This window comes from Tamandua tetradactyla, chromosome 9, assembly GCF_023851605.1.
Source record: "Tamandua tetradactyla isolate mTamTet1 chromosome 9, mTamTet1.pri, whole genome shotgun sequence".
NCBI lineage: Eukaryota > Metazoa > Chordata > Mammalia > Pilosa > Myrmecophagidae > Tamandua > Tamandua tetradactyla.
The window spans coordinates 113,271,316-113,283,723 of record NC_135335.1 but is presented as its reverse complement, the minus strand read 5'-3'; the positions used below and the strand labels follow the sequence as shown (position 1 = coordinate 113,283,723).

General features: G+C 35.0%; 1 protein-coding gene across 5 annotated transcripts in view; it reads left to right on the top strand.

The window, feature by feature from the left end:
• The window catches only part of CENPK (centromere protein K), a 161,451-nt gene that overhangs the window by 70,101 nt on the left and 78,942 nt on the right, over positions 1-12,408 (top strand). For 3 of the 5 annotated variants that reach the window (XM_077117311.1, XM_077117310.1, XM_077117312.1), the window contains exon 10: positions 1,411-2,212. The exons of 1 other annotated variant lie outside the window; for it this stretch is intronic. In XM_077117311.1, the coding sequence (XP_076973426.1) occupies positions 1,411-1,569 (159 nt within the window). In that variant the 3' untranslated portion in view covers positions 1,570-2,212. Of the gene's footprint in view, positions 1-1,410; positions 2,213-12,408 lie in introns of those variants that run through there. One more of the 5 variants, XM_077117314.1, reaches the window with a different exon arrangement.

Below are 12,408 nucleotides of genomic sequence, written 5' to 3'. Positions count from 1 at the left end.
CATATTAGCAATGATAGAAGTAACCAATATTTAAATTGCAATTTAGTGAAAAATAAAACTTCACAGAAGTATTTATTTGAAATTGAATTTTTAGCACTTAACTATTTTGGCACTTACTAGAAGTTTGATTAATAGTATTAAAATATAAATGAAAAATTAGATTTAAATTGTATTAAAATAAATAATTGCTTTAAAATACGGATAATACTTAATTCTTTATCATGATATTTTAAAGAGATGAAACCAAAAGCTTTTTTTCTCAGGAGGTCGGACTTGGAAATAGCTGAAGTTAATGATAGGTGACAAGAATTAATATATTAATATTATTATGAAATGTAATTGCAATGAGAGCTTGACAAGTTAATTTTATTCATTTTTTGTGGCACTTTATATTTGTAAGGTGCTTTTTTCCCCCCAAGTTCCTTAAATTAATAGCATCTTTCAGTTAAAACTTTTGCCTGGCAATTCAAATAAGGAATCTATTCAATGATCCATCACTAATTGCGTGTGTCCCTTAATTTTTCTGTTTCTCATTTATAATTTGTGGAAACATTGGAAGGTACCTGGGAAGGCAGTGATCATTGAACTGCATTTAGCATTTACTGTGTTCCTAGAACGTTAGTGTTCAAAGAATTGCAAATATGTATTCCTTGAAAAAAATATACAATGCCAATAGATTTGGAAAAGTAATCTGATTCTTAGCATATCTTAGCAGTCTTTCCCAAATTTATTTGACTATATTAGCTAAGCTTTTTTTTAAGATCTAAGATCATTAGGGAGACTAATTCCATGGAATGCAGTTTGGGAAGTAACCTATATGATTTATTACAAATAGTCAGCTTTTCAAGTTGTGGTTAATGGAGAAATGCTCAACATGTTTGATAAAGAAATCAAAGATATTCAGGATGAAGTTGAAGAAAGTGCTGATTACAGAATTGACTGTTTAAAGATTTATCAGAAGAATAGGGTTGGGTTGTTTTTTGTTGTTGTTTTGGTTTGGTTTTGGTTTTTAGATTATTTCTTTTTTTCCAGGTAGTAAGACATGCGTGCTCAGTTTCTTTTGAACTCTGGGTTTTGTTGATAGTTAATTTTTTAAGTTTCTTATATATTTTTTTAGAGATAGTTTTAAGTAAATGTCTTTAAAAAATCCTAATAATTTCTATCCTAAAGAAATTATTAATGCTAAGTGGGAAAATTGTTTTCAGGAAGTGTTTTCAAAAGTTAAGATACAGAGATATATTTTCAAGCTTTTTCCCTCTACAAATATCTGTAGTCTATAAAAAACAAAGTCAGTACATGAGAATTATGATTTAGAGATCAACATTCTTTTGTGAAAAACTTATTAATGTTTTATTTAGCTGTAGCAGATTTTTCCCCAATAAAATATATTTTGAATGATATTTTTTCTAGATTCTTATAAATAGATTATTTGATGTTCCACATGATCCATATGTCAAAATTATTGATTCCTTTTGGCCACCTTATATTGAGCTGCTACTACGTAATGGAATTGCCTTGAGACATCCAGAAGATCCAACCCGAATAAGATTAGAAGCTTTCCATCAGTAAAAGGATGTTCTCCTTTTCATACAGTACTTAAAGAGTCTTTTCGTTCAAGAATAATGGAAACACAGAACTACTTGGATAAAGAACATTATTTGCAAATCAAAGCACATAGTCCATCTTCCTTCTATCCTTAAGTGACACATAATGCCATCTATTATTCATTTTTAAATTGTCATTTCTCATTCAGTCAGTACATCAGTGTTTTAAACCCCGTGGACAAGGATGTATGCAAAAACATATTCTAAATTTAACCACTATAAAATATTTCATGCATTTTATCTCACAGAATATTCTTCAGAAAATTCTTTTTAATTTATAATATATCTAATGTAATATTTTCATTTTAAAATTTATGATCTTTTTTTAATGCATTTTTTGTTCTATTGATGTTTAACTCCTTTATATTTAGGAATTTTAATGGAAAAGCCATTCGGTTTTAAGAACGTAATGGTGTCTGATATAGGAGGCATGTAATTTGAAACTATTTAGCAAATCTGTTTTAGTTATAGTCTTAGCTCTAGATTTGTTAAAAATTAGAAGATCAAAAACTAATGGATGAAGTTAGAATAAAATATTTTAATGTATATTTTATACCAAATAATATTATATATTAAACCACTCAGTTCTGCTAATTATTAGTAATGAAGTTGTGTTCATAACTTTTTGCTGATTTCCTGAATTAGCTAATTTACTATATTTCTATAAATAAAATTCATCTAAAAATTTCTTTTTTGTTATTTTTTATCTATATATATTATATAATCACATACCATGTGATCATCCAAAGTATACAATCAGTGTTTCACAATATCATCGTATAGCTGTATAATTATCATCACAATTGGCTTTATTTTTTTTCTTTTTTATGAAAAATAACAGATATACAAAAAAGAATAAATTCCATAGTACATATCAATAATTAGTTCCAGAACAGATTTCAGAGTTTGGTATGAGTTGCAGTTCTATATTTTTAGATTTTTACTACTAGCTGCTCTAAGACACTGGAGAGTAAAAGAAATATCACTATAATGATTCAGCAGTCATACTCACTTATTAAACCCTACCTTCTCTGTATAGCTCCACCATCACCTTTGATCTTTTTCTCGTTCTTTACGGGTATTTGGGCTACGACCACTCTAGCTTTTTCATCTTAGAAGGGCTTTCGATACAATGGGGTAGGGGAGGGGTTCTGGAGAGGCTGGCCCTTTTTGCATTTCAGGACTTATCTGCTCCGGGGACCCATCTGGAGGTTGTAGGCTTTGGAAAGTTACCCTAGTGCATGGAAACTTTGTAAAATCTTATATAATGCCCTAAATGTTCTTTAGGATTGGCAGGAATGGTTTTGGTTGGTGTTTGGAAAATTCATCTAAAAATCCCTAGCTTTTTGGTGGCGTGGTCACCCAATTTTTTATAAATAGAATAGATTTTTTTGCAAGTACATAAATTAAGATATAATGAACTCATTTCAGGATTACACACAAGCTAAACTAGAAAATTTCAAGTCCCTTGAGTTTTTTTTTTGTTTTTTTGAAATCACTGATCAATGTACTTGATCATATTACAATATTTAATTTTTTTAATTAAAAAAAGAATTAACAAAACAATTAGAAATCATTCCAATCTACATGTACAATCAGTAATTCTTAATAACATCACATAGTTGCATGTTCATCATTTCTTAGTACATTTGCATCGATTTAGAAAAAGAAATAAAAACATAACAGAATAAGAATTAAAACAATAATAGAAAGAAAAAAAACAAAAAAAACAAAAACAAAAAACCTATACCTCACATGCAGCTTCATTCAGTGTTTTAACATAATTGCATTACAATTGGGTAGTATTGTGCTGTCCATTTCTGAGTTTTTATATCCAGTCCCGTTGTACAGTCTGTATCCCTTCAGCTCCAATTATCCCTTCTGTTTTTTTTTTTTTTTTAATTAACGGAAAAAAAGAAATTAACCCAACATTTAGAGATCATACCATTCTACATATGCAATCATTAATGCTTAACATCATCACATAGATGCATAATCATCATTTCTTAGTACTTTGCATTGGTTTAGAAGAACTAGCAACATAACCGAAAAAGATATAGAATGTTAATATAGAGAAAAAAATAAAAGTAATAATAGTAAAATCAAAACAAAACAAAACAAAACAAAAACCTATAGTTCAGATGCAGCTTCACTCAGTGTTTTAACATGATTACTTTACAATTAGGTATTATTGTGCTGTCCATTTTTGAGTTTTTGTATCTAGTCCTGTTACACCATCTGTATCCCTTCAACTCCAATTGGCCATTATCTTACCCTGTTTCTACCTCCTGCTGGACTCTGTTATCAAGGACATATTCCAGATTTATTCTCAAATGTCTGTTCACATCAGTGGGACCATACAGTATTTGTCCTTTAGTTTTTGGCTAGACTCACTCAGCATAATGTTCTCTAGGTCCATCCATGTTATTACATGCTTCATAAGTTTATCCTGTCTTAAAGCTGCATAGTATTCCATCGTATGTATATACCACAGTTTGTTTAGCCACTCTTCTGTTGATGGAGATTTCGGCTGTTTCCATCTCTTTGCAATTGTAAATAACGCTGCTATAAACATTGGTGTGCAAATGTCCGTTTGTGTCTTTGCCCTTAAGTCCTTTGAGTAGATTCCCAGCAATGGTATTGCTCGGTCGTATGGCAATTCTATATTCAGCTTTTTGAGGAACCGCCAAACTGCCTTCCACAGTGGTTGCACCATTTGACATTCCCACCAACAGTGGATCAGTGTGCCTCTTTCTCCGCATCCTCTCCAGCACTTGTCATTTTCTGTTTTGTTGATAATGGTCATTCTGGTGGGTGTGAGATGATATCTCATTGTGGTTTTGATTTGCATTTCTCTATTGGCCAGGGACATTGAGCATCTCTTCATGTGCCTTTTGGCCATTTGTATTTCCTCTTCTGATAGGTGTCTGTTCAAGTCTTTTTCCCATTTTGTAATTGGGTTGGCTGTCTTTTTGTTGTTGAGATGAACAATCTCTTTATAAATTCTGGACACTAGACCTTTATCTGATATGTCGTTTCCAAATATTGTCTCCCATTGTGAAGGCTGTCTTTCTACTTTCTTGATGAAGTTCTTTGATGCACAAAAGTGTTTAATTTTGAGGAGTTCCCATTTATTTATTTCCTTCTTCACTGCTCTTGCTTTAGGTTTAAGGTCCATAAAACCGCCTCCAGTTGTAAGATCCATAAGATATCTCCCAACATTTTCCTCTGTTTTATGGTCTTAGACCTATGTTTAGATCTTTGATCCATTTTGAGTTAACTTTTGTATAGGGTGTGAGAGATGGGTCTTCTTTCATTCTTTTGCATATGGATATCCAGTTCTCTAGGCACCTTTTATTGAAGAGACTGCTCTGTCCCAGGTGAGTTGGCTTGGCTGCTTTATCAAAGATCAAATGCCCATAGATGAGAGGGTCTATATCTGAGCACTCTATTCGATTCCATTGGTCGATATGTCTATCTTTATGCCAATACCATGCTGTTTTGACCACTATGACTTCTTAATATGCCTTAAAGTCAGGCAGCGCGAGACCTCCAGCTTCGTTTTTTTTCCTCAAGATGTTTTTAGCAATTCGGGGCAATCTGCCCTTCTAGATAAATTTGCTTATTGGTTTTTCTATTTCTGAAAAATAAGTTGTTGAGATTTTGATTGGTATTGCATTGAATCTGTAGATCAATTTAGGTAGGATTGACACCTTAACTATATTTAGTCTTCCAATCCATGAACATGGTATGCCCTTCCATCTATTTAGGCCTTCTGTGATTTCTTTTAGCAGTTTTTTTTTTTTTTTTTTTTTTTTTTTTTATTAACGGAAAGAAAAAAAAGAAATTAACACAACATTTAGAAATCATACCATTCTACATATGCACTCAGTAATTCTTAACATCATCACATAGATGCATGATCATTGTTTCTTAGTACATTTGCATCAGTTTAGAGGAACTAGCAACACAACAGAAAAAGATATAAAATGTCAATATAAAGAAAAGAAATAAAAGTAGTAGTAATAGTAAAAAACAACAACAACAAACAAACCAACAAGCAAACAAAAACAAAAAAAAACCCTATAGCTCAGATGCAGCTTCATTCAGTATTTTAACATGATTACTTTACAATTAGGTATTATTGTGCTGTCCATTTTTGAGTTTTTGTATCTAGTCCTGTTGCACAATCTGTATCCCTTCAGCTTCAATTACCCATTGTCTTACCCTGTTTCTAACTCCTGCTGAACTCTGTTACCAATGACATATTTCAAGTTTATTCTCGAATGTCCGTTCACAACAGTGGGACCATACAGTATTTGTCCTTTAGTTTTTGGCTGGATTCACTCAGCATAATATTCTCTAGGTCCATCCATGTTATTACATGGTTCACAAGTTTATCTTGTCTTAAAGCTGCATAATATTCCATCGTATGTATATACCACAGTTTGTTTAGCCACTCTTCTGTTGATGGAGATTTTGGCTGTTTCCATCTCTTTGCAATTGTAAATAACGCTGCTATAAACATTGGTGTGCAAATGTCCGTTTGTGTCTTTGCCCTTAAGTCCTTTGAGTAGATACCTAGCAATGGTATTGCTGGGTCGTATGGCAATTCTATATTCAGCTTTTTGAGGAACCGCCAAACTGCCTTCCACAGTGGTTGCACCCTTTGACATTCCCACCAGCAGTGAATAAGTGTGCCTCTTTCTCCGCATCCTCTCCAGCACTTGTCATTTTCTGTTTTGTTGATAATGGCCATTCTGGTGGGTGTGAGATGATATCTCATTGTGGTTTTGATTTGCATTTCTCTAATGGCCAGGGACATTGAGCATCTCTTCATGTACCTCTTGGCCATCCGTATTTCTTCTTCTGGTAGGTGTCTGTTTAAGTCTTTTTCCCATTTTGTAATTGGGTTGGATGTCTTTTTGTTGTTGAGTTGAATAATCTCTTTATAAATTCTGGATACTAGACCCTTATCTGATATGTCATTTCCAAATATTGTCTCCCATTGTGTAGGCTGTCTTTCTACTTTCTTGATGAAGTTCTCTGATGCACAAAAGTGTTTAATTTTGAGAAGCTCCCATTTATTTATTTCCTTCTTCAGTGTTCTTGCTTTAGGTTTAAGGTCCATAAAACCACCTCCAGTTGTAAGATCCATAAGATATCTCCCAACATTTTCCTCTAACTGTTTTATGGTCTTAGACCTAATGTTTAGATCTTTGATCCATTTTGAGTTAACTTTTGTATAGGGTGTGAGAGATGGGTCTTCTTTCATTCTTTTGCATATGGATATCCAGTTCTCTAGGCACCATTTATTGAAGAGACTGTTCTGTCCCAGGTGAGTTGGCTTGACTGCCTTATCAAAGATCAAATGTCCATAGATGAGAGGGTCTATATCTGAGCACTCTATTCGATTCCATTGGTCGATATATCTATCTTTATGCCAATACCATGCTGTTTTGACCACTGTGGCTTCATAATATGCCTTAAAGTCAGGCATCGCGAGACCTCCAGCTTCGTTTTTTTTCCTCAAGATGTTTTTAGCAATTCGGGGTACCCTGCCCTTCCATATAAATTTGCTTATTGGTTTTTCTATTTCTGAAAAATATGTTGTTGGGATTTTGATTGGTATTGCATTGAATCTGTAAATCAATTTAGGTAGGATTGACATCTTAACTATATTTAGTCTTCCAATCCATGAACACGGTACGCCCTTCCATCTATTTAGGTCTTCTGTGATTTCTTTTAGCAGTTTTTTGTAGTTTTCTTTGTATAGGTTTTTTGTCTCTTTAATTAAATTTATTCCTAGGTATTTTATTCTTTTAGTTGCAATTGTAAGTGGGATTCGTTTCTTGATTTCCCCCTCAGCTTGTTCATTACTAGTGTATAGAAATGCTACAGATTTTTGAATGTTGATCTTGTAACCTGCTACTTTGCTGTACTCATTTATTAGCTCTAGTAGTTTTTTTGTGGATTTTTCCGGGTTTTCGACATATAGTATCATATCGTCTGCAAACAGTGATAGTTTTACTTCTTCCTTTCCAATTTTGATGCCTTGTATTTCTTTTTCTTGTCTAATTGCTCTGGCTAGAACCTCCAACACAATGTTGAATAATAGTGGTGATAGTGGACATCCTTGTCTTGTTCCTGATCTTAGGGGGAAAGTTTTCAATTTGTCCCCATTGAGGATGATATTAGCTGTGGGTTTTTCATATATTCCCTCTATCATTTTAAGGAAGTTCCCTTGTATTCCTATCCTTTGAAGTGTTTTCAACAGGAAAGGATGTTGAATCTTGTCAAATGCCTTCTCTGCATCAATTGAGATGATCATGTGATTTTTCTGCTTTGATTTGTTGATATGGTGTATTACATTAATTGATTTTCTTATGTTGAACCATCCTTGCATACCTGGGATGAATCCTACTTGGTCATGATGTATAATTCTTTTAATGTGTTGTTGGATACGATTTGCTAGAATTTTATTGAGGATTTTTGCATCTGTATTCATTAGAGAGATTGGTCTGTAGTTTTCTTTTTTTGTAATATCTTTGCCTGGTTTTGGTATGAGGGTGATGTTGGCTTCATAGAATGAATTAGGTAGTTTTCCCTCCACTTCGATTTTTTTGAAGAGTTTGAGGAGAATTGGTACTAATTCTTTCTGGAACGTTTGATAGAATTCACATGTGAAGCCATCTGGTCCTGGACTTTTCTTTTTTGGAAGCTTTTGAATGACTAATTCAATTTCTTTACTTGTGATTGGTTTGTTGAGGTCATCTATCTCTTCTTGAGTCAAAGTTGGTTGTTCATGTCTTTCCAGGAACCCGTCCATTTCATCTAAATTGTATTTATTAGCATAAAGTTGTTCATAGTATCCTGTTATTACCTCCTTTATTTCTGTGAGGTCAGTAGTTATGTCTCCTCTTCCATTTCTGATTTTATTTATTTGCATCCTCTCTCTTCTTCTTTTTGTCAATCTTGATAGGGGCCCATCAATCTTATTGATTTTCTCATAGAACCAACTTCTGGTCTTATTGATTTTCTCTACTGTTTTCATATTTTCAATTTCATTTATTTCTGCTCTGATCTTTGTTATTTCTTTCATTTTGCTTGCTTTGGGATTAGTTTGCTGTTCTTTCTCCAGTTCTTCCTATTGAACAGTTAATTCCTGCATTTTTACCTTTTCTTCTTTTCTGATATAGGCATTTAGGGCAATAAATTTCCCTCTTAGCACTGCCTTTGCTGCATCCCATAAGTTTTGATATGTTGTGTTTTCATTTTCATTTGCCTCGAGGTATTTACTAATTTCTCTTGCAATTTCTTCTTTGACCCACTCGTTGTTTAAGAGTGTGTTGTTGAGCCTCCAGGTATTTGTGAATTTTCTGGCAGTCCGCCTATTATTGATTTCCAACTTCATTCCTTTATGATCCGAGAAAGTGTTGTGTATGATTTCAATCTTTTTAAATTTGTTAAGACTTGCTTTGTGACCCAGCATATGGTCTATCTTTGAGAATGATCCATGAGCACTTGAGAAAAAGGTGTATCCTGCTGTTGTGGGATGTAATGTCCTATAAATGTCTGTTAAGTCTAGCTCATTGATAGTAATATTCAGATTCTCTATTTCTTTATTGATCCTCTGTCTAGATGTTCTGTCCATTGATGAGAGTGGGGAATTGAAGTCTCCAACTATTATGGTATTTGCGTCTATTTCCCTTTTCAGTGTTTGCAGTGTATTCCTCACGTATTTTGGGGCATTCTGGTTCAGTGCATAAATGTTTATGATTGTTATGTCTTCTTGTTTAATTGTTCCTTTTATTAGTATATAGTGTCCTTCTTTGTCTCTTTTAACTGTTTTACATTTGAAGTCTAACTTGTTGGATATTAGTATAGCCACTCCTGCTCTTTTCTGGTTGTTATTTGCATGAAATATCTTTTCCCAACCTTTCACTTTCAACCTATGTTTATCTTTGGGTCTAAGATGTGTTTCCTGTAGACAGCATATAGAAGGATCCTGTTTTTTAATCCATTCTGCCAATCTATGTCTTTTGATTGGGGAATTCAGTCCATTAACATTTAGTGTTATTACTGTTTCGATAATATTTTCCTCTGCCATTTTGCCTTTTGTATTATATATATCGTATCTGACTTTCCTCCTTTCTACACTCTTCTCCATACCTCTCTCTTCTGTCTTTTTCTATCTGACTCTAGTGCTCCCTTTAGTATTTCTTGCAGAGCTGGTCTCTTGGTCACAAATTCTCTCAGTGACTTTTTGTCTGAGAATGTTTTAATTTCTCCCTCATTTTTGAAGGACAATTTTGCTGGATATAGGAGTCTTGGTTGGCAGTTTTTCCCTTTTAGTAATTTAAATATATCATCCCACTGTCTTCTAGCCTCCATGGTTTCTGCTGAGAAATCTACACATAGTCTTATTGGGTTTCCCTTGTATGTGATGGATTGTTTTTCTCTTGCTGCTTTCAAGATCCTCTCTTTCTCTTTGACCTCTGACATTCTAACTAGTAAGTGTCTTGGCGAACGCCTATTTGGGTCTAATCTCTTTGGGGTGCGCTGCACTTCTTGGATCTGTAATTTTAGGTCTTTCATAAGAGTTGGGAAATTTTCAGTGAAAATTTCTTCCATTAGTTTTTCTCCTCCTTTTCCCTTCTCTTCTCCTTCTCGGACACCCGCAACACGTATATTTGTGCGGTTCATATTGTCCTTGAATTCCCTGATACCCTGTTCAAATTTTTCCATTCTTTTCCCGATAGTTTCTGTTTGTTTTTGGAATTCAGATGTTCCATCCTCCAAATCACTAATTCTATCTTCTGTCTCTTTGACTCTATCATTGTAGGTATCCATTGTTTTTTCTGTCTTTTCTACTTTGTCCTTCACTTCCATAAGTTCTGTGATTTTTTTTTCAGTTTTTCTATTTCTTCTTTATGTTCAGCCCATGTCTTCTTCATGTCCTCCCTCAATTTATCGATTTCGTTTTTGAAGAGGTTTTCCATTTCTGTTCGTATATTTAACATTAGTTGTCTCAGCTCCTGTATCTCATTTGAACTATTGGTTTGTTCCTTTGACTTGGCCATATTTTCAATTATTTGAGCGTGATCCGTTATCTTCTGTTGGCGTCTGCGCATTTAGACAGATTTCCCTGGGTATTGGATCCAAAAGTTTGGAAGATTTTTCTGTGAAATCTCTGGGTTCTGTTTTTCTTATCCTGCCCAGTAGGTGGCGCTCGTGGCACACGTTTGTCTGTGGGTCCCACCAGTAAAAGGTGCTGTGGGACCTTAAACTTTGGAAAACTCTCACAGTCCGGGGGATTCGCTAGCCGAAGTGGCTTGAACCGGCCCGGGGTCCGAACGCAGGGAGGGTTGCTGGTTGCCGCAGCCCGGGAAAGAGTCCGTCCGAATTTCCTAGTCGGCCCTGGGCAACAAGCGTGGCGGATGGGCACCAGCGGCCGCGGCCCGCCCGAGAGAGTGCACGTTCCCCGGGAGTCACGGGTTTGGAAGGGGCCTCCTCCACCCGTCACCGTTCTCCGCGGCCTGGGGGTTTCCGATCCAATTCTCTCAGTTGGTCCGGGGGGCTGCGCGTGGTGTGGGCGCCAGCCGCCTTGGTTTCAGGGGATCGCCTCTCCGATTCTCCCAGCCGGCCCGGGAAGGGGCAAGGGAGTAACTCTGGCCGCTTCCCGCCCCGCCCGGTGAGGCCCTCGCACCTCGGCGATCTCACCCGAGCTGATTCTCTCAGCATGCTAGCCGTTCCAGGATGGGGTACGCTGTCTTTTTTATCTCTGTTGTGGCTTTGGGCACTTTCCGTATCGTTTCTACTCCCCTAGTAGCTTTCCTGGAGAAGAAACTAAGATCCGCGCGTCTTACTAAGCCGCCATCTTCCAGGAAGTCCCCTTTAGTTTTCTGAGAGGAGTTTGTATGTACTTTTTGAAAGTTTCTATTGTATGCCACTCAAGTTTCTTGCTTACCTTAAATAATTCATCTTTTTTTTTTGTTAGTAAATAAATAATGGTCCAAATATGTCATATTCCTTACATAGAAAATACAAATATGTTATATTTTAGAGAATGTACCCTCTTTAGGGAAGTATAGCATAGAAAGAACCTTCCCAGTATACTCTACTGGGTGGTCCAAAGAAAGAGCACCTTTTTATTATAGGAAGTTCCTGGAGGGGTGAGAAATGGTTGTGGCATGGGAGGCCTGACAGTTCTTCAAAGCGGGTGATACTATTGACCCTGGATTCCTCTGAATTGTAAATTACAGAAAGAAGTGGATAAAGGCAATAAACAACTTAGTGATTTATCTGGAAAGTGTTTCCTTTCATGTTTTACTGATAAATTTACTGTTTAGGATCTTTTTACTACAGTATCTTGTAAAAGGCTCTTAAATACTATGTTGACTTAGAATTCGTCTTTATTTAATTGACTCATAAATATGATAATGCAGAATATCTAAAAGCAATACCATATTTTAGCTTTACCATACCAGATTTTTGTATTGCTCTAACTTAAAAACTGAAATTTGTTGTAGTTTACCATAAAATATATTTTACTTTGTTACTGATTAATGTGAAGGTCTAGATTGATTTGAGAAAAATTGAATCTCCGTTCAGTTGAAAATTCAAACCAATTGTATAAGACCCTGCTGAGTCTTAACCTGTGTTTTATTTCTTTGAATATCTGTCTTAGCATTTTTGTCTCCCTTATTTTCCTTGGTTTACTTCATTTTTCTTTTTGTTTCTTTTACCAAGAATTATATTTTTCAGTTCTATAGAACTCATACCCCAATATAGTTTCCTGAAA